The sequence below is a fragment of the Amborella trichopoda genome, chromosome 5 (assembly GCF_054954075.1).
Source record: "Amborella trichopoda isolate Santa Cruz 75 chromosome 5, AtrichopodaSantaCruz75HAP2 v2.0, whole genome shotgun sequence".
Lineage (NCBI taxonomy): Eukaryota > Viridiplantae > Streptophyta > Magnoliopsida > Amborellales > Amborellaceae > Amborella > Amborella trichopoda.
This window is the reverse complement of record NC_142340.1, coordinates 16,323,146-16,346,819: the sequence shown is the minus strand read 5'-3', so window position 1 is coordinate 16,346,819 and position 23,674 is coordinate 16,323,146. Positions and strand designations below refer to the sequence as shown.

Sequence of the window (23,674 nt, the reverse complement as noted above, 5' to 3'; positions counted from 1 at the left end):
GTCAGTTGTATATGACTATATTACTCATCTGTGATGTATGGGTAATATCAAAATTTGACTTTGATAATTGACACTTGCTAAGAAATCTCTTAAAGGAATTGATTTTCTATATTCTATTTTTTATTTTTTTATTTTAATTTTACGTAATATGTGTTTTTCATCATCAGTGTTTCATATCTCATTTGGGTTGGAATTTTATTACTTTGGATATGGTTGGGCTATTGATGTTTAGCCTTTGATACCATATTCTCTCTCTCTAGAAGATTATTACTTTTTGTACTTTTGGATAACTAGCAATTTAGCATATATTTCTTACCTAGTGGACTTGGGTGTTTATACCATGGATTCTTTCGAGTCTCTAATGTTAGCATCTGGTTTTGCGTTCACTTCTTGTTGATAAAAATGACACTGATACTGGTTTTGTGGTAGATCTTCTTTTGCGAGTGTTTGAGCTACTTGTTTGTATTACCTGCTGCCACCTCGCTCTCTCAAAAAAAGATTTACTTTTCCTTTTGGAATGTGATCCACTGACTGAGGGATTGGGGACTTCAAAAGTTTGTAGTATACTTGAATTATTTTGATGGATTTTTTAGATAGTAATCAAAGATACTTCTCTTGACCAGTACTTGTCTAATATTTTTTAAGAAAGCTTGGGAGTTAATGGTGATCCTGAACATAGGTTTGTTAACTTCCCTGGTGTGGTTGTGTTGAAGTGAATATGATCATTGTTTAGCTTTAGATTTCTGATGAGCTTTGCATGATTGCAAAGTGCAGACAGTTCCACTAATTTGAAAATTAGAGTTCAATAACATTCACCTTACAGGCTCACATTTTAATTGTATATAATATTGTCACTTTTTTTTTTGAAAATCCTTTGAAACGTCTTTGAAGATTCTAAACTCTGTTAATTGTCTCAATTACAAAGTTTCTTTTGTCTCTCATTTAAAAAATTCTTAATTCTCCTGGCTTGAACAAATTGTTGCTTCAATTCTTAAATTCTTAAGTTCCTTGATTGCCTTTTTGTCCATTGTCCTTTTATGATATCTTAGGTAAATTTGATTTTGTATCTTAGCTTCTTGATAATTGCATCCAAACTTTGCTTAATGAATTGTATATTGAGCTATGGATGTGCTTTAGATAGATCATACATTTACAATGATTTAAATATAATATGTAATATTGAATGAGATGAAATTCATGGATGCAGTCCTTAAAGTTGCTAGGCATTCAAATACACAGGGTCATATGGTTTTTCAAAACCCCTTAGAGTCTTCAATGCTCCATGCTTTCCTTTGTCTTTGTATTGATATTGTTTACTTGTAGCTCGTGATGATCCCCTTGTTTTTTCACATTAATACCAATCGATGGTGCAAATATTTAAATGATTTCATGACAGAGGACTATCGATGAAATACATAATGAACAATATTTACTTACAAAATATTTTTTTAAAAAAGCATTCTGTACATCGTATCAATGAAATATATAATACATAGTATTACAGGCAGTTTCCAGTTTATCAAACAGGGTTTTCAGCTTTCACCCTATTAATTTTCACTTGCATCATAGAATCTAAGAATGTCAGTAGCAGGGGTAATTCCTAGGGACACTACAGTGAAAGTTATCAACCGCTACCTTGGTGTTATGAACACCTTGAAAGAAAGACCTACGTGATCTTTTACCAGGGAATACATTTTTTTTTTTTTTTCACCTCTTTCTTTTGGCAAAAGATTACTTACAGGTGGTCTTTATTATAATAAGATAAATTTCAAAATAAAATCAACATAACAATAAAACCAAGATCTTAACAATTTGATGCCATTGAAACAACTACGTACTTTGCTTGAGAATAAAAGACAAGATCGCAAGAAACAAAAAGCATGAGTGCTGAAGATTACCTCAAACGGGCTTATTACACCCCATACCGAGTCACCACCATTTGATGGCGCGGGATCAACGGTCTAGCTTCAATCTCGAACCGAAAAAGCAAATTTCGGTCAAGCCACACAAATGGAACATGAACCCTTTTGATTACAAACTCAAACCCTAAGTGAATTCTCTTAGCAACCTAGTTTGAGAGAGATAGATTCTCTTTTTGCTAAACCCTAAACCCTTAGCGGTAATTCCATATTTGAGAAATAGGAGAGAAGAACTCCATAACCTAAACTCTGAGGTTCTTTCACAATGTGTGTGAGAGAGAGATCAAGCATGAGAGAGAGGTGCGTGCACCCTTTTTGGGATATGAGAGAGAAAGACGAGAATTAGGTACAATAGATAAGGTGTAGAGATTTTTGGGTATAGACAATCTCTTTTTATAGGCTTTGAATATGGTGTCTTAGGGTTTTCTTTGGCTTGCCTCTTCTTGTGAGATTGAACATAGACCGTCGATCAAGGGTGATTTGTGGGGTGAGAGATCTTAGTCATCCATTTCATAGATAGGCCATCAACATTATGGAAGGTGCATGAACTATTATCCCCTTTTCCTAAACCATTTTCCCATCAATATATTTAAATAAAATAAATATCATGCATTCTATAAAATTACACGATTCATGTCACATATTCCATAAGGATATGTCAAATAATATCAAGTAGATAAATACTACCAAATATAAATAAGATAAGATCTATATCAATTCAAATTGACCACATCGCTTTAAAACAAACTTGCTACAAAATAGATAAAGGCATGGTCAATATATCTCTTCCAAGATTTGACCACATGCCACAAATCAAACTAACCTTATCTTAAAAGCAAACAAGAGAATCCAAAGAGGGTGTGGCGTGCCACCCTTTTGTGCCACATGTGGGCCCCCACCCACATGCCACATGGTGGGCCCATGTGCACTATGGGTCCCCCCATGGAAAAAAAATATTATTTTAACAATTTAATATATATTTGAATTTTTTTTATAACTTTGTAAGAACAATAACAATATTTTTATAAGTCCAAAAATCACAAAGAAAATATTGAGAGATTCATAAAAATTCAAATAATAAAACTAAAATCATTTCAATAATAAAATGAACACAATTAAATTAATATGATGGGAAAAGGATCCATATGGTTTTAGGAATCTAATTTGTAATAACGGGGTACTCTACCTTCAACTGCGGACTACAGACGACACTAGCTTTATCGAACCGACCCAGTGTTTCCCATGAGCCACAGTCCAAGCAGGGGCTCATTAGCGGGTCACCAAAGTTCGGTGGATGAATCAAGGGGTCACAATCCCAGTCTGTGGATTACAGGTCCTCCCCTAGAGACGAGTCAAGGTCACCACGACCTGATGCGACCACAATTCTATGGCGCATATGGGTATCTCTCGCATATGCATATGCTTCACCCAAAGGTGGATATCTGGCTTTTCCAAACGATCTATCAATATGCATGCCGTGTGATGGAACATGGATGAGGTTTTAGCCCCTATCTCAGTAGGCCACCATCACACACAAGGGTCACATAGTCCTTCGGCTCACTCATCCGGACATGTTCTCCGACCTCATCAAGGGCTAACCCATAAATCCTCGTCTGTTTGTTCTTCATGCTCAGGTAACATGGGTTTTTTCCAACTGACTGACCTAGATCGTTAAGCACAGATCCATATCAGCAAACCATCGTTTGCTTAGTATGGCCAACGAGGGACCACACTCCCACTGAGTTCATGTTCCACTATATCATTTCATTTTACAAGCACTCATAAGGCCTTTAAAGGCTACATAAACCCAACACACCTGCTTTATTATTTGGCCCTGGACCATTGTAATATAAAAAGTTGATGATACTTATATTTGAAGTGTTGAACCTACTGATTCGACACATAGGGGTAATGTGTCGGATTCGATCTACACAGTCGATAACGACACCATAGAATATATGAAGTGTCTAGGTGACAATGGACAAAAGTACTAATCAGATTAATAAAAGTCGAGTTCTAGGAAAATGCAAAGTAGAATACAAATCATGCTATCGATGACAAAAAAAAGCCTTGTGAACAAAAAAGATATTACACAACACAAGGAACAATAAGAAGGAAGAAGGGAAAAGTTAGAGAAGAGATGGAGATGAAGATCCACAGGTCCACGACTTAGAAGAGGGAGAAACCCTAGAAGTTGTTTCTAGAAGTTTGAATGGTACTCGAAATAAGAGCTTGTCTTTATTTTTTGAAATTGTGACTTATGGAAACCCTAGGTAGGAAAATAACATTTTTTATTATAAAATATTTTAAATAAAATATTCTTCAGTGAAGAATGATTTTTTATGCAAAGGAACGACACTTTCCAAAAATAAAGCGTGTCAAAAAAGGACACTTATGTGGACCCATAATAGAGGTATCGTATTTGTTTCTAGTAGATTGACATATATGTCCGTGTCACTAAAGGATCGACATGCAATCAGAACCTCAGACACACAAGTCCATATTTCATAAGTGGAGCATATAATCTTGAGACGATTTTAGGCTATGTTTGATTGCACTTAAATAAATGAATATTTTAGTATTTTGAACAATTCTACAAGAAGAAAACTATGTTTGATAACCCAAAATTGAATCCTAAAATCTACATTTCCAGAAAGTCAAAAGAGGACTTGAATAACGATTTCTCCATCGAAAATAATTTGAGTGTCTTCATCTCCACCCACCCCAACTGGTTATCTCAGATCTCACATAGGGCCCTGTCTGTTTCTCCTCTCCCCCTCAACCGGCTATCTTAGGTCTCACATGGGGTCCTCTCTCCCCCCCCCCCCCCCCCCCACCCCTTTCCCCTTCGCCCCCTCCCCCACCCCTTTTGAGGTTGGGTTTCCTTGTTGAATTTGTTTTTTTTGAAGTCTCGTAGAGAATTGTCTTATGATTGGGTATAGGATGCCCACCTTATTCTACACAAGTAAGACGCACCTCTAAATTTTGTCGGAAGCTGTGGTCTTGGTATCTGAAATCTTACGATGGCTTGAGAATTGATGTTCCACCCAAATTATGAAATTTAAAATTTCAAAAATGATGCAGATGGAGTACATCTATAAATACTTGCAAATCTTGAGGATCGACTGTCCATATTTCCAACTTTTGAATACTCAATTCTACAAGATGTTTGAAGTGCACCTTACTTTTATAATATAAAGTTGCAACCTTAAATAAACGTTTTCTTTATGATTTATTGGCATTGTTTGACTGATTAATAAATGGGAAATGCTCATATAATGTTGAGGCTCTAAACAATCAAACTAAGGTGCACCTAAAAAATATACTAGAAAAAGTTGTTTTTGATGTATTTGTTTTCCAATTTTTGATTACTCATTTCTACTGGATTTTTGAGGTGCATCTTACTTTTATAATATAAAGTTGCAACCTTAAATAAACTTTTTCTTTATGATTTATTGGCATTTTTTGTTTGAATATCTGAGTAATAAATGAAAAAAGCTCATATAAGGTTGAGGCTCTAAACATTCAAACTAAGGCGCACCTCAAAAATAGATTAGAAAAAGTTGTTTTTGATGTACTTGTTTTCCAACTTTTGAATACTCATTTCTACTAGATTTTTGAGGTGCACCTTACTTTTATAATATAAAGTTGCAACCTTACATTAACTTTTTCTTTATGATTTGTCGGCATTTTTTGTTTGAATATCTTATTAATAAATTGAAAAAGCTCATATAAGGTTGAGGCCCTAAACAATCAAAGGCTCACCTCAAAAATATATTAGTCAATGCCGAAAAACCCTCGAATCTGATCATCTCGACCTTGAGATACATGGATGTGGAAAAAAATAGGCTTCAAGTCTTGATAATAGTGCATCTTGTAATGCATTATCTAGACCGTCAATTTTCAAGATTTTGTTAGCCAAATTTTTATTCTGTTACCCAAAATTTGATGGGTGCGGTTTGTTTAGAGCTGAGGCTCTAAACAAATAAAGTAAAACGTACCTTCAAATAGTGTCGAGAAATGTGGTTTCAATATTGGAAATCTTTGTAATAGCTTTAAAATATATGTATATTTTAAATTATAAAATTTAAAGCTTCAAAAATAATGTAGATCGAGCCGATCTATGAAAACTTGAAAATTCATGGTCCAAAACTGCATTATTTTCAAAACTTGAAATCTATTTTTTTCTCTTGTCCATGCATCTTGATGTCAAGATGATCAATTTGAGGATATTTGGGCATAAAAACCACCTCTTCTAGTGAAATTTTTGAGATGGGCTCTAATTTGATTGTTTAGAGCCTCGGCTCTGTTTAAACTTTTTCCTATTTTTATTATGTTAGACATATAGTCCATATTTAAACTTTTTCCTATTTTTATTATGTTAGACATATAGTCCATATAATAAAATGCGTGCAACAACTTTATATGAACTTTTAGGAAACGTGCTTGGGTCAAGACGGTAGAGAGTTGGTTTTCATAGCCCAACACCTCAAGTTGCATTCCTACCTTGTCAAAATAAAAAAAAAAAATTTATACAAATTTTTGAAATAATCAAATTAAGGTTTGTAAAATATACCTTAATGTTTTCTCTTTGACCTATGTAACTGTGTCAAAAAAAAAAAAAAAAAGAGGGAAAAAAAAAAGACTTTATACAAATTTTAAATTTAATTATTAAGTTCGGTTTTGACAATCATACCAGAAATTCTTGCGATGCGTTCTGTAAGGGCTTTTCGTTATAGGCATAGACATTCAATCTTTGTCTTGCGGGAAGGGACAGCTTAGAAAAGAGAATGTCTGGTTTCAGGATTTTAAAACAAATTCCACTCGCTTTTCCTGCTTTTTCTTTGGCAAGTCCGTCCACTCGTAAAATCCTCTCGCTTTAAGGGCAGGAGGTCGTAGATCAAACTCTTTCTTTTGTTCAAGCGTCTATGGCTTTAGAGAAATTCCTACTGTTGTTGCGGTTAGTGGCTTAGTGATTCCAGCAGGAAAGTGACTTTTAAGCTCAGTTGACTTCTAGTTCCATGCTCTAGGGCAAGCAGATTGTAAGCGAAGCTTGATCGGTAGGGCAAGTTGCCCAAAAAAAAAGGCAAGGAAATTCTGTAAGTGAAAGAAGCCGAGTTGAACAGAAGATAGAGCCGGCACTTGAACCAGTACGGGAGCTAGAGGAGAGAGAGTTTGAGCCTGCGACTTCAATTTCTCTTTTTTTATGGTGTCTAACGGTAGTAAGCAAGTAAAGCCATGAAGACAGCAGTTACAGGCGAGGGATATCATATCAAAGAGAATTCCTTTAACGGCTAGGGCCTCGTGATAGAGTCTCTTTTCCGATCCAGTTCCAGTCTTGACGGTCTTGGCAATTGAACTTTTCATTTCCAGCCTTAACCGTCTTGTCAATTTAACTTTCCATCTCGACTCACGACTACTTGAAAGTCAAGGGGATAAATCAATCTTCCGATTTGACCTGCGGAGGGCACCAAATAAATCAAAATTACACAAAGAAGCTATCGGTGTCACCTCCAGTGGTGTGAAACCCATCTTCCCAGCAGTTGCAGCCATGGCATCATCATCCTTCTTCTGTTTCTCTCGAATTCCAGCCTGTCTTTCTCTCACTACCCTAAAAAGGCGTTCTCTCTCCTCTCGCTGCTCTCTTTTCGTCCAACCTCCTGATGTGGCTCAGTTAGCAGAGAGTGCTCGAATTTCACTTACCTCAAATGAGGTAAAACCCTCCTCCCCAGTATTCTCTTTTGGTTTTACTCGTCACTGGGATTTTATATAGAAAACCAAACTTAAAAGTATATAGAGTCTGAAATCAAGATCCTTTTTAAGCTCTTCTTAGTTGGGTTTGTCATATGTATATGTCTCAATGTTATTACATATTTAGTTGTGTTTCGAAGGTTGTTAAATACCTCTTTTTGCATCTTTTATTAACGGAAGAAGTTCAATGGCTGCCTCACTTGATGTCACAAATTGGTAAACTGGCCTCATCGTTTTGGAGAAACATTGTCTCTGTTTTTCATTGTTTGTTGATGTATGGGTTCATTTACAGGAATCCTGAATTGTTTTCCTCTCCATATGATAATGATGATTTGATCATTCTATGATACTTCTGGTTGTTGGGTTCTATGGATGGGTATTTTCTTTAAAGCAAATGGGAGAGAACACTCCTTGACTATGAACTGGTATTTTGAACAATGATTGTAATGGTCATAAATGTGATGAAACGAGCGCTAATTCGGAAAGCTCCATGTGATACATGAGTTTGGCACGAATGTAATAGTTTTGCTTTCTACCCCAGCCCTTGTGTCTTGATAAGGGTGCTTGGCCCTCTTTTGCAACTAAACTGTAGAAGAAATTTGAACATTACTGTTCTTTGTTATATAATTAATATTTCAAATTAGTGGCAGCAATCACTTCCATATATGTTTCCATGTTTTTCTTCTGCTAATTGGCAGGCTGGCATTTTCTCAGGTTTTAAGGCTTAATCTAGATTCTAACTCCATTATTTTTCTTTTGGTAGTAAAGAGGATACACCTCTATTCGATCTTGGCTGAATGAGAATAGCTATACTTGACATGCTCTTGGCTCATGCTAATTATGATATTAAAGACCTATACTGACATTGCTTACATGATTGTGACATAACTTCGTGCTTTATTTTCTTGTTATCTTTCGGACAAATCACTTTCTATTGGATATTTTGTGGCTCCTATTTCAATGTTTCTATTTTGCTGAAGGGAGAGAGAACATCACTTTCCCTTATGGATCTCAAATTTTGTAAATCATTTTTGACTCACGATAATATCTCAGAAATGGCATTGGAAAATCTACTTGACTGTCGAAATAAAAAAAAATCAATCTTTATAGTTGAAATTTGTGATTTTTAGTACATTTGCTTATGAATGTTTTTTGCATTTCAGATTGAAGAGTTTGGTCCCAAAATCAAACAAGTCATAGACTGGTATGTACAACTGTCTTTAATCATAAATGATAAAATTTTCTCCTTCTCGTCAGCCATAAATTCATCATACATCATTCTATATGAAAAGTACTTTGGAGTTGCGTTTAATTTGTCATTCCTATGTATTATCCAAAATTTGTTGCTATTCCACTCGATTAGTTTGTTGAGCTGAAAATCAATGAGTATCTTCTCAATTTTATTTAAATATCTTAATTTAAGAATAATGAAGTCAACTTCTCTCCATTAGAATTTAGAGGATAATGTTATAATTGTTATGATCTTATGATGTTCTGATTCAGAACTTAAGTCATTGTTAAAGTACAACATGACCAGTACAGTCCAACATGACCTATACATATGATATTGAATGAGTGTATATACTCATGAATCTACATATAGACCCGCACTTGCACATTGGTATGTGTTGGAAATTACATCTGTATTTTTCTAATTATGAATGTATGTTTTTCCCCTAATTATTTTATGTGTGCATCCTATGTAATGCCCCTCCAATATCTATATGTGCACATATGCATGATGATTTACATACCACTATGTTGGCTACTTGAAACATCAAAAATTTTGAGAAACTCATTCGAAATTAGTACCTCTGTGACAACTTGACGAATAAAATGTATTTGAAGCTATGGACAGCTATATGTATTAAACGAAAGCAAGTACTGTCCCATGGGTTGGAGAATTCTATATTTGTGTGCACTTGTTCATGCATCATCTTTGGCATACATTTTTCTTGTTTTCATGTAAAGATGACAATGTATTTGAGATTAACATTTTCCAATTCTTTCATAGAATAACTGATGTAGAGAACTTGAGAAAATAATAAAACTCAGCAAGAAATCTCAGCCAAAAGCATGCAATTTGTGAGGAAAGCCTAGAGTTTTTACCGCCCTAGCCTTCTTTTCTTTCTTCAATAGAAGTCTGTTTTTCTTTAGAAACAGTGTGTGATCTTCCTCCAGCCATCCATACCCCACTTAAATATTGCCTATTTAATATTTTGGACAATATTTGTCCATAAAATTAAAGTTTTAACCAAAAGGTCTTGACTTAAGTATAACTTGAAACTAAACTCCCTATCATCATCATCATCATTTTAGCCTTTTCCCAATTATTATATATATATGTGGAAAAGGATTTCATTATAGCTAGTATATTTGGAAAAAGATTTTCTTAGCTACTAGCTATAATGAATAATATAGGCTATTGATGTAGGGAGAAAATAATTAAATTAAAAACAATAACAAATGTGAGAGAATTTACACTTTCTTAAGGTCTGCAAAGGAATCCACCTCAAAACGATCTTTTCACAAGATCAACTTACTCAATTTAAATCTTTTCACAATATCAACTTTTCTCAATTCTCATTTTTTGATCATTCTCTGATCAGTTTACAATGAAGGGAAATCTCCCTTTAAATAGACTTTGAAGAAAATAAATAATTAAATAAATAAAAAAACCACAAAAATGAACTCTCTCTCTTCCACGTTTTTCCTCTCCCTCCCCATTTTCTCTCTCTTCATCTCCATATTTTATCTCTTTCCTCGCTGTCTCTATACCCATCACTTGGAGTCCCCTGAATCAAGGAAACTCCCCCATCTTCATGTACTCCCCATATCTAAATCCCTATCTTTCTCATACTTAAATTGCCCTTAAATCTCTCACTAGATCTAAGACAAGCTTAAAAAAAAACTAACTCACACCAAGATTTACCTTTCCTAAAAACTTACGCTACCCATTCCTAAAAAGATAAATTTAAAAAATAAAAATATTCAGTTCTAAAGTTTTCCTAATTTTTATCTGCATCATTCTCCCCAGCTTGGGAGAAGCTCGACCTCGAGCTTGAAGCCAATCATGCTCTAATAATTGGTGATGTAATCCCACCATGCGCCTCGGCACCTTTTCTTCAAATTTTTCATTAAGCAGATTCATCAAATGCTTTATGCTTATCTCGAAGTAGAACACAGTGATTTTAGACTCAATCTTGATTTCTCCTTCAGACTCACTTATTTGGATTTCAAATATTGCATCACACACTTCATAATTTATTTTCAAAATTTCTTCTTTTTCTTTACATTTGATATTCAAAATTTCTTGCACATTGGCGTCGCCTTTTGTATCGAGACATACTTCTTCATATTCTTCTTCCTCTTGTTTCGATTGTAATATATGAAAGAAATCTCGTAGAACTTGTTTTACTACTTTGCTAATGCGCTCTGCTAGGTCTTCTGTGAGTCTCTCAAATCTTTGATCCAATCGTTGCAACTATTGATTCATGTCACGAACTTTGTTTCGAACATCTTCGAAGAACTTAAGGCTCTCCATATCAGCACGGATCTTAGGGCTCTAATATCAATTAATGCAGGGATAAAATGATTAAAGTAAAAAGAATAACAAAGGTGAGAGAAATTACACTCTCTCAAGGTCTGTAAGGGAATGCACCCCAAATCGATTTTTTCACGAGATCAACTTTACTTAATTCAGATCTTTTTACAAGATCAACTTATCTCAATTCTCATTCTCTGATTTTTTTTACAATGAAAGGACATCTCCCTTTAAATAGACTTTGAAGAAAATAAATAATGAAATAAATAAAAGAACCACGAAAATTAGCTCTCTCTCTCTTCCTTGTTTTTCCTCTCCCTCACTATTTTCTCTCACTTCATCTCGCTATTTTCTCTTTCCTCAAGTGGCTCTATACCCATCATGTGGAGTCCCTTGAATCAAGGAAACTTCCCCATCTTCACGTACTCTCCATATCCTTCGCATGTCTTTTCATACTTAAATTTCCCTTAAATCTCTCATTAAATCGAAGATAAACTTAAAAAAAACTAACTCACACCAAGATTTACCTTTTCTAAAAACTCACACTATCCATTCTTAAAAATATAAATTTAAAAAAATAATAAAATTCAATTTAGAATTTTTTCTAATTTTTATCTGCAACATCTACTAGCTCCCAGGCGTCAGATCTTTATTGAGTGGTTCAAAATTCATATCACCATTTTAATTTTAATCCTTTTTCTATAAATTAGATTAAGATGAAATTTTGGGGGTATAGACTTAACACTTTTGTGCACCATATAAAAATATAAAATGATTACTTTCAATAATTTAAAATAACCAAATTACCCCATCATTTTTCAGGGGTATTCCGATCATTTTACATTTTAGAAAATATTTTTTATATATTTTAGAAAATATTTTTTATATGTTTTTTCATTGTGTGCCCTATTTTTTAGTTCACATCCAAAATTTCATTACGATTTGATTTTTAGAAAAAAGATTAAAATTCTGATAGTGATATGAATTTTGAACCACCTGATGAAGATCTGACGGCTGGGAGCTAGTGGCTTATACTAATTCATTATAGCTAGTAGTTTAGGAAATCTTTCTCTCTCTCTCTCTCTCTCTCTCTCTCTCTCTCTCTCTATATATATATATATATATATGATACACACATGCACACGATGGGCTTATTAGTGAATTTCTACCATGCTTCAATCATGGCTCATCACCATTCAAAAACCATCATACAACTGTAATTATCTGATAGTATTTGAATTTTAATAATTTTTTCTACAAGCTTATTCGAAATTTGGGGCGTGACATCTAACCATCTTGCACAGAAATAAAATATAGAAAATATCCAAAATTTAAATAACAACGATACCCCTGAAATATTTAGAGGGGTAAATTGGTCATTTATAGAGGTGCACCTCACTGAGGCGCACACACCCACAAAATTTGCAGTTAATCTGATTTCTTATAAAACAAAATAAAATTCAAACACTTTCAGACAATCGTGTTATGGACGTGACTCATGAGTGTTTTTTAAGTGTTTCCCTCATATGTGTGTGTGTGCATGCGTGCATGTGTTTTCCTAATATATTCCTCTGTGTGTGTGTGTGTGCGCCTGACTGACGTGAATGGGAACTAAACTTTATCCTTCAACCACCATTGTCTTTCGATGATGTCCATGAAATGTTGAGATCAATCTTCTAATTGTTATTAATATAAGGCGTCTAATCAACATATGTAGACACACATGCACGCACACACACACTACTTTAGTATATTGAGTTAGTGACTATGGCCACTCTTTATAATCGAAATTAATCTTATATATCAATTATTCAAAAAAAAATCCCATCATATATCTAAGGACTATGGATCACGATCCCATGTGAAACGGGATGGGATCGAGATCCCATGATAAATGGGATCAAGGTCCCATATAGTCCAAGGGCAAGCTCCCAAGGTGTTTCAGCCTTGGTAACACAAAACCCCCTTGGAAAGTCGCTCTGCTTAACTATGGCTAGATATACATTTAGTAACACAATCCCTAAATTCAAAATCTAGAAAACAATACCAGTGTAGTGACACGAGAGGTGGGCATAGAAAGAAAGGGTTTGGGTAATGATTGGGAGTTCTATATAGGTTAGAATTTAGGATTTATAAAGGGTTTTAGGTCCCTTCTGAGATTGGGACTTCAGGGTTTGTGCCTTATGAAGGTTTCCTAATTCTGGTAGAATTAGATAATACGGGGTCTAAATGAAGTAGAACTAAGTCAGCGTTATGGGAAGACTTTGGTTGGGTTAGGGCAAGATTTGCTACAGGTTTTATGCTATCTAAAGGGATCGAAGCTTGCTGGAATTTCACAGTTCAGCAAGGAATGATGGTAATAAAAAGGGTTCTGCGATTGAATTAAGGCAAACCTATGTTTTGAGGTGGTAGGGGGATGTGTGATGGGTTTTAGGAGGCATTGGTTAGCTTATTATGGTTCAAGAAGGGTGGTTTGGAAGGGAAATATTCTATTTCAAATTCAATCTCTGCTATGACTGGCCTTGAGCCTACACCTTTATTTATATAGTTCAGAACATCTTGTATTCCTTAACTTGATGCTAAGGCAACCCTAAATCTTTTCTAGATCTATCTCTTCTAATATTAGGGAACTAGATCCTTGTTACTAGAATTTCCCAACTTAGATGTTCGTCCCACTCCTAGATTTTGTTCTAGCGCCTCTAGATAGGGATCTTGATCCCACTTTTTAGGGATTGCTCCTAGCTACTCGAAGGGGCAACAAGAGGCCAAAAAGATGATTCATTTGGGTTGTAGTTGCTCTCTTTCAAACACACACATGCTTTTGGATGTTGTAAAGTGTAAAACTGCAAATAAAGTTGCTCCCACACACACATGCTTTTGTGTGTGTGTAGTTGCTCTCTCTCACACACACACAATTATTTTATGAGATAATTGTTACATAAACTACACCTCAAATGAATATGATAATTTTATTAATTAAATAAAGATTAATTAATAAATAATAATTTATTTATTTTGTGTGCCCATTTTTATTGTATTTTGTGAAATTATTAATTTTTAAAATTTCCGATTTAAGAAAATATTTATTAATTTAGAAATAGTACGAAATGCGCTTCCGACCTAGGGAGCTTCCTACTGTGTTGATCCATCACTCCCCTTCATGCGCCCACCCCTGCTCTTGCTCCAAGTAATGATGAATTAGATCCTCTATAGTTCTAGAAAACTAACCGTTTTAACATGTTTTAGAATAATTGTAACAAAGGGAAAAAGGAAACTAACTTCAATTTACTCTGACAAAGTCAATGTTCCAGAAGTTCCTATTTAAATATAAAATTTTTAATAAAAAATTTCATCTGAGTTTCGACCAAGATTTGAGACAGAAACATCCGAAGTGAGAAAAAGCTTTAGAGATGGTAGTCATAGATCTCATAGAGATTTTTGATTTGAGATTTGAATCACCTCAAACAAACCTCCAAGTGAAAATTTATGTCTATAAAAACCAATCTGCATCAAAGGTTTGGTTGATCAGCATTTGTAAAACCACTAAGTTGAACAACGGAGTTGGAGGGGACTGCTTAAATTGTTGAGCATCTTCATGGAGTGATGGATCACAGCAGGATCAGTATGAGGATCAAATGCATAGTTACTGGAATCTATCCACCGACCTCGCGTTTCCGGTTCCGAAACCCGATTCCCCGTTTCGTTAAGGAATCTCCACGGAAACCTTTTTTCGGAACCAAGAAAACTTGATTCCTTAATTTCGGAATCTCGATTCGACACATCTTTAGAAACAAATTTTCGGAACGAAGGAAACACAATTCCTTAATTTCGGAATCTCGATTCAACACATATTTAGAAACCATTTATCGGAACCAAGGAAACTCGATTCCTTAATTTCGGAATATCGATCCAACACATCTTTGAAAACTTGAACCCATTAATTGTGGGTAGACATTCTCAATTATATTGAATCTAGATTCTAGTGAGGATTAAATCTTGATTCCATGTCAATTGTAGTAGAAATCTTCCTTCGAATGCTTCTAGTGGTTGCAGGGTTTCATTATTTTACTTGTGCCACCCTGGATGGCCTTTATTTTAAATTTAAAATATAATTGGTAAATACAACATATACAATTAAAAGTAAAACCATGGCGTAAGCATAATCCTATTTTGTCTTTATAATAATGAAGTCAAAATCACAATTTAGGAATACTTGTCTTTTGTATATAATGACCATAAGTTCAATAATCAACACAATCCCTTTAAAATTCGACAAACCTTCTAATAAGAGACATCCAATATAGGTTCTAAAGTTGATGAGGCTCAAGATGTGCTTGTGGCTTCCTTCTCCATAAAAATGAAATCTTGATTCCTAGTAAGGGTCGTCAAACGCATTCCATAGTCCATATTACTGCAATCTGGCATGGATCTCTGATTTATATACTTTAAAAACTCGATTCCAAATATGTTAGAGTCCCGATTCGAAACAACAACATATCTATGTTCCACATATGTCAGAAACTCGATTTCATAGATGTCGAAAACTTGATTCTGCATATTAAAGAATCTTGACTCCTGGAGTATCGATTCTAGGGGAATGGGAATCCTGATTCCAAGGAGGGTGAAATCTCGATACCATAGGTGGATGAAACTTGGATCTCTTTCGATCGAAACATGATTCTCAAAAACTAGGAAGCTCATTCCCAGTGATTCCTATTGTACGGGCAACGATTCCTAGGACAAGAATCTTCTAGCTGGCCGCAATTTTGGTTCCTAAAACGATTTGGGTTCCTAGGCATTTCCAACAACTATGATCAAATGGATGACTTTTTTATGTATTTGGTTTATCATTGCTTTTGATTAGTTGGGCTCCGGATTATGGCCATTTATGCTTTGACTAAAAGATGCTATTGGTGCAATATTTGATACATAAGATTAAATAAATTGTTGCCCTCGATGGCTAGTTGGTTAGAAATGAAAATTGGTATCATTTCTAGATTCGTAAAAACGAATTTATGCGCATTGTGCACTCAAAGATGCACTTCCTTATATGATCTCAACTTGAAGATTTCTTTAATTTATTAAACCTGATTGATATTCTGAGGACAAAAATGATAACTCTCAAAGGCTCCCTCCATTTGCTTCCAACTTGATTTACACTGCCACTTACCATGAAAATTGGAATTGTTCTCATGTTTGACATGTCTGAATGTTCTTGTAGCTATTTCATTCTTTGTAAAACCTGTAGTCACTTGTTGTGTTAAATTGGTGGGTAATATTCATTTTATAGGATTGGGGCACTGGCGTGATTGTTTATGGTGTTGGGGCACACAACACTACATCCCATGTCTGAATCCCATGCTGACCAACCATAAAGAAAAAAAAGGCAAACTACTCATTTGATTGGATTTTGATCCATGAAATACTCTCTTGGATAGATAAAACAAAGTCATTCAATTTGTAGCTACCATTTTTCCAAATCATGAAGGTTTGACTGACAATTTTCTCTAAGCCCCCTCCCCCCCACCCCTACAAATCCTCCAAAATTCAGGGATGTAAAAACAGGTAGGGTTCAGATCCAATAAATAAAAAATATGGAAGTTTATTTTATATATTATAATAATACAGTTAAGACATATTTCTAAGTATATGTTTAATATTTTAGTTGACCATACTCGATAGGGTCCAGACTGGACCCAGACCCTCACCTGATCGGGGTCAGGCCGAGGTCAAGTGGACCCAGATCAAACCCATAGGGCCCACTATCTGGGTCCAGACCCAGACTAAATAGGTTGATCCATTGGGTCCGTGGGTCGAACCCTTTTCATACCCCAACTAAAATTCATTTCTTGAGTTCTGATGTAGTATTGGGGAACTGCAGTTTGGTGATTGTATGTCGCATAGTTTTCAAATATGGACTCATGTTGGGCCTTGGTAGTCTCTTGATCTATGTCAAGTTGGTAGAAGTTTTGCAGAATATAAAATACAACAATATTCTTGTGCGAGTTTCATGGCTATACAACAAGTTGAGGTGGGATCTTGAGGCGAGTCCTAAGCTGGCTCACTGAGTTCTAAACTGCGGCTTGTGGTGCTATTATGGTTTGATTATTTGATGGAGGACATGTATTCTTTACTTATAATAATGTGTTTAAAGTTGTTCATTATGTAATATCTAGTCACTTAAGCTTCGGCTAATTGGTAGTCATATTGATTTGGGTGAAGGGAGGTCTAGGATAGAACCCTTGAAGTTTGTCCAGAAAAACCCAACACAAACCCAGCTTTTTATTTAACCAAGTCATATCAAACAATTGTCTTGCATTCATGACCGTTTGGGTACTTTCTTTTTTATCATTCTTACACCACCCACAATACATTTTTTTAATGGATTTACTGCTTAAGTTCTTTCTAGAATTTGGGCATGTTCTTGTTTGAAATTTTTTTGGACACCAATGAAATGGACACATTTGTTAATTTATGGAATGGAATCTATTCCCCTTGCATTCTTTGCTTTTGCTTTCATCTAGTTTTGCATATAAATGATGTTTGGCCCCTTTTCTAGTTGTCTTATAAACTCCTTTATCTTTCGTTATGGTTGAGCAGGTTTGGACAACTTCAAGCAGCTAATCTTGAAAGCATTGAACCTGCACTTCGAGCCGGTTCTTTCCTAACTTTTGAATGAATTTGATACTGATGCATTTAAAAGAAAATCATGTCGATCAAATTCAGAGCATGGAGTTCAGCTGTTCCTATAAAATTCCCTTGTTTTTACATGCAGACAAGTACGGAATCTAATCTTTTCATACTGGAAGCGGCATCTAGTAATAATCAAAGATACCAGATATGGTTCTGGATATGAAGCATGGGGATATGAGTTTGTATTTCTCAAAATCAGGGACACTGATACTAGTGTCCTTTCATGTACATCTATAAATATAATCTTGCGTATTACATAAGATATGCATCCAGCACATCAATACACATACCATATATTAGTGCATACTTTGCATTTGGTCATAATTTTTTTTACAAATATCTCATTTTATATTTACTAGTGTCCTAGCAGAATCCTGTATCAGTATTGATGATAACATGATACGAAACCTGCATATTAAACATGTACATGTCTCCCGGCATCGCAAGTAATAAGTATGGTAAGAAGAAAGCCATGACTTTGGTTTGGTAGGTGTAAGATGCGCATTTCGTGTTGAAATCTGCAAATGACGTGTCCTTGGAAGTGTTAAGACAGTTAATTAAAAGTACACAAAGTTTTTGGATGTGTGAGTGGCGCGGTAATTCTTGGGCATGTTCAAACTCCTGATGCATATTAAACAACAATATCTTTGATGCCTGAATAAGATTGGGTTTTATGCCTTTGTATGAGTGAAATTTGTTTTCTGGACTCAATTGGAACATCTCTTGAGACAGTATATTTATCTCTATCTCACATATGGAGCTTTGTCTCCATCTCACATATGGAGCATGATAACTCCTAGTTGTTCGAAACTTCGATTGCCATAATGATTTCAGCACATGGTCCACTATCGCTTTGTCCCATGCATTGTCGTAGATGCTGCATGTTATCCAAGACTATATGATCTGTTTTGGTTGAAGTATTCGTAGATATTAATATATTATTGCCACATATAGGTGCACATAGAAGTGGATATTTGGTTGACTTAAATGAACACTATTTTGCATATGAGGCGCAGTTACTTTCATTTTCCTCATTATGGATAACGTGTTGAAACCTTGATGCACTTGTGTGCGACCCAACCTGGCATCTCATGTTTCACAGATCTTATACTTATTAAATGTATGCTTTGAGAGGGCCTTATCTGATTGTTATCTGCCTTATACCTAAATTGGTGATCGTAGTTTGTTATAGTTGTAGCAATGCTGATGTAGGCCTGATGGTCTTTGGGCTTCCCTTGTATCTTGTAGTATGCATCCTGCCATTTCCAAATGTTGAGACGAATTTTGCTCTATGAGGCTCCCAGCTTTTGAGAGTATGCGTCCTGCCATTTCCAAATGTTGAGATAGATTTTGCGCTATGAGGCTCCCTGCTTTTGAGAATATGCGTCCTGCCATTTCCAAATGTTGAGATAGATTTTGCTTTTGAGATTATCATGTTAGTTTAAGCTTGTGTAACATCTAGTTCTGTTTTCAACAACGTGAGAGTTGCACTTTGCTAATTCAGTAGTTTCTTAATACCAGTTAAAGGGCTAGTGAATGATTGGTCATGTGGGGTTCTAGGCTCATTCTGTTAGATGGTTCAGTCTTTCGGTTAGTTGGAATCAAGTGTGTGACTAAATGATTCAGAATCCTATTTGCCCAAGTGAAATCAAATAGCACTGGCTAATATATAATATTGCAGTTCTGTAAACCCGAGGGTTATGTGCATGGGTAATCTTTAACCCTATTTTCTTTCTAGAAATAAATTTGAGACGAGAAGGGAGGGACGGAGAGAGATGCTAAACTTGATATCTATTTTCTCACAGATACCGGAGGAAGTGACAATACACGAGCAGATGAACCTGAAATTTTTGGAAACAGGTAAGCTTTTCACTCCTTTCTTGCTGTGAAAAAAGATGGTGGTTAACTAGAATTGATCTTTTTGCTGAAAGCTCTACTTGATAAACTGTTGCAAATTTTAACATGGTACAGAGAGGCAATGATCGCAGCAGTTCCAAGCTACAGCGAGCCATTTATCAAAGTTCCCAAAGTCTTGAACAAGGAATAATTTTTTATAGGGTGCTCTCACCCCAAAAATCTTAGGGCTTCATGTAGACCTGTCATTCTTTTGCTGATTTTCTAAGAAATTTTACATTACCTGCAAAATTGCCAAAGAATTTGTACAGACGGATTGATGAAAGTTTATTTCACCCATGGGTACCTGATGCGGGACTTTATTCATATGAATAACACCATAAAATATGATTAAAGTGACTTAGAAACCCATATTAATGTCATTAAACTTGAAAGGGCTATGAATCATGGGAAAGTGTAATCTTGCTTCTTCAGGTAAAACACCCACTTGGGATGATCCGAAATTTTAAGAATCACCTTAGAATGACCTAGGGATTAGCGTTGAAATAAAAATAGCCCTCGAAACAATGGCTTGTGTGTGCTCCGTTGTGTAAGTTTTTTTAAGGCAATATTTTTAGGTTGTTTGCTGGGATCTGGCATTGGTCGGGTGTGGGTTGGATCCCCAGACCCTAAATAGTACTTGTGTACCCGGACCCGACAGGTCCAAAATGAGGGTACCTGTACCCGAGAGAAGATTTTGGACCTGGGACCCGGACCCATGCCCGATTGTGGAGGTGTGATTTATTTTTTTACTGAAATAATTGATTGCATTGGTATTTGATTAAGTAAATTTTGTTCTGTTTTAGAAGAGTCAAACAGTAGTTCTGCTCAACAAAACCCCTACAAAATTTTGCTCAAACAAGCATCCAATTCTGAGCTGTTGTAGAGGAATTAGGGTTTGGGTAAAAAAAACTTAAACGTGCCTTTACTTAAGAAATTATCGCTAATATACCCATATTTTAAGAAAATTGAAAAAAAAATCTCAACTTTCCAAAATTTCGTCTACATTTTTTTTTACGAATTTTGGTTTTTTTTAGACGAAACTACCTGTTACAGTCTTTGTACTGTAGAAAGCGTTACGGTATTAAGAGTACCGTAATGACCATTACGGTATTAAAAGTGCTGTAATTAGCATTATGAATTGTTAGTACCGTAATACACTTTAAATGCTTTACGGTCATAAAAAGACCGCAATAGAGTTGAATATCATTACGGTATTAAGAGTACTGTAATGCTATTTTTGGTGCAGAGATGTTCCATGATTTCGCTGTTTGAAAGAAGTGCCCATGCAAGGGGTGTTTTCATGGAGGCATTGTAGGGAGAGAGAGTAGGGATTGGTCTTTTGCACCAACAATTCTCCCTTTTCTCTACTAAACACAGTATAATTCTACCTTTTCTCTTCAGATTCCTAAAATCATTGCCCACTCGGGCACTGATATGGAGAATCAATTGCAAATCAATGTAGAAACATCAACCAATAAAATAAGCTTTTAGACGAAACATTATAGGACAGTTCAATAGGGTAAAAATGAAAAAATCAAATTCAACCGGCTGACCGCATCCATGAGAGTTTCGACGAGAGCGAGGCTATTGATGATGACCTTGCCCATCTCCCTTGTCACCTCAAACACATAACCAAGAGCTCTCGGGGGAAGACTTGCAAATAGTCCTCATAACTCAGGGTCTTGCTCCCACCTTCAAAGCTTGGAATCCACAAAGGTTCAAAAGCTTGAGCCATTTTCACCAACTCATCCATTGCTGTCAATGCGAGCTCTGGAAGCATCGATCTCTCGGGATTCCCTGCTCCCTCCTTCACATTTAGCTGCGGACCAGTGATGAAATCAACACCTTGGGGCAATGAAACGGCCGTTGTTTAGTAGAGAAAAGGTAGAATTGTTGGTGTAAAAAGACCCATCCCTACTCTCTCTTTACGATGCCTCTATGAAGACACCTCTCGCATAGGCACTTCTTTCTAGCAACGATGTCATGGAACATCTCCACACCAAAAAGAGCATTACGGTACTCTTAGTACCGTAATGATATTCAACTCCACTCCGATCTTCTTATGACCGTAAAGCATTTAAATAGCATTACGGTACTAACAATACTGTAATGGTAGTCTTAATACCGTAATTCTTTTTATGGTACAAAGACTACCGTAAAGAGAAGTTTCATCCAAAAAAAGCCAAAATTTGTGAAAAATGGTGTGCGCGAGGTTTTGGAATGTTAGGTTTTTTTTTTTCCAATTTCCTTAAAATATGGGTATATTAGCGATAATTTCCCTATTTTTAACATAATAATACGTAAGATGATAACTTTGCATAATAACTTCGCGTATGAGACATGCATTCTAACTTGGGGAATTATACTTAATAACTTCGGGTACTATATTTAACATAACGACTTTGGGTCCCGAATCCAAATGGGGTGGGTCCACTAGTACACGGACCTATATCCGAAAATTTTCAGGTTATACATGGTGGGTCCCAGGTTGTGGGATGACAGATTGCATATGCAAAATTTGGGGTTCTGAAAACACCAAGTTCAAGCTCATCTTTCACTAAGAGATGGAGAATTTCAACCCCTGCTTCTTTGGAAAACTCTTGATGTTGTCTCCAATAATAATAGTGAAGATTGCTCCCCATCATGCTTGTTCAGGTAAATATCAAATCGAAGATAGGGTTCACGTACATTTGAGGTCTTCTTCAATAATCCATCTTAGATATAGATTTCAGACTTAGATTTTACAAGATTCAACCACCAAGATCATGAATAGTATAAATTGTATTATAAGGCTTAATTTTGTTTTTGGACCATTCATTTTAAATCTTCTCATATTACCAAATCTGCACTTTTTGTTTTAGAATTCATAGTTCTAAGTAGAAATGCCTCTAGAGTGGCTTAGCATGTGTTTTAGATCCTAAATCCATCTCTAAGATACATATTTGGGAAATGATTGTATTTAAATACGACAATTTATCTTGAACAAAAGATAAATGGTCTCTTTGTAGACAATCCCTTTTCTTATTAAGAAAGATAGACTTGTCTGCTAAAGGATTAAGTTTGCTCAATAAAAACCCCTAACTCCAAACATATGTTTGGTGAGTTAATTATATTTCTTTCAAGAGTTTAACCTCTACCATAAGGATTAAATAATCAAAACTACAAATAGGGTTTTAAAATCAATATTTTAGAATGGCTCTAATCTAGTTATAACTTTTCAAATTTAAGTTATCTAAGTGACAAAAAATTGGAACAGTATATAATGAGGCCATTTATCTTTCGTATAAGATGGTCACAATTAATCATGATCAATGGATGTGAAATTAGATAGATGCATTTATTCCATTGACCAAGCTCAAACTTCAAAATAAATTTTTTCAAACTTTGTGACATACCTAAGCTACCAGATTTCACATTAGTTGTTTATTTATTTATTTTGACCTCGTATCAAGGTAAATGATCTTATTTATACAATCCCAAAAAATTTTAAATCGGTTATGAGGTGCGTTGGCAAAACATCTAGACCTTTAAGAGCAGTTGATTGTCAAATTCTATTAAATTTTTATTTCTCTCATTTGATAACAGAAATCTGTTGAATGCTACTCGAGATGGATACTCAAAACTCCCTCTTTTACGCCCACCCGCATGTAGGAGGGAGGGCCGTTAGATGATCAAGAATTGACTGTGGTTGATTTTTAATCATTTTTTTAGAAATTCAATTTATAAAGGAAATGGTTTATACAAGGGTGATGTCCTAAACAATCAAAGACGCACCTCAAAAATTCACTATAAGAGGATGTTTTGATGCCAAAAATCTTGGACTCATGATGTATGGACATGAGAAAAAATGAATTTCAAATCTTGGAAATAG

The 23,674-nt window shown here is 35.3% G+C and overlaps 1 protein-coding gene across 6 annotated transcripts; it reads left to right on the top strand.

The window, feature by feature from the left end:
* The first annotated feature begins 7,076 nt into the window (after window positions 1–7,076).
* Window positions 7,077–20,160, top strand: LOC18448150 (glutamyl-tRNA(Gln) amidotransferase subunit C, chloroplastic/mitochondrial). Of its 6 annotated transcripts, none has more exons than XR_016056060.1 (6): window positions 7,077–7,632; window positions 8,834–8,874; window positions 17,815–17,870; window positions 17,990–18,085; window positions 19,713–19,767; window positions 19,879–20,160. XR_016056060.1 is itself a non-coding variant. In XM_006858228.4 (5 exons), the coding sequence occupies exons 1-5, from the start codon at window positions 7,471–7,473 to the stop codon at window positions 19,952–19,954; spliced, it is 390 nt and encodes a 129-aa protein (XP_006858290.1). In that variant the 5' UTR covers window positions 7,077–7,470; the 3' UTR covers window positions 19,955–20,160. The 6 variants fall into 6 exon arrangements, 1 of the variants encoding a protein (XP_006858290.1); XR_016056061.1 differs by having other exon boundaries at window positions 17,990–18,089; XR_016056059.1 differs by having other exon boundaries at window positions 17,990–18,132.
* Window positions 20,161–23,674: the final 3,514 nt, after the last annotated feature.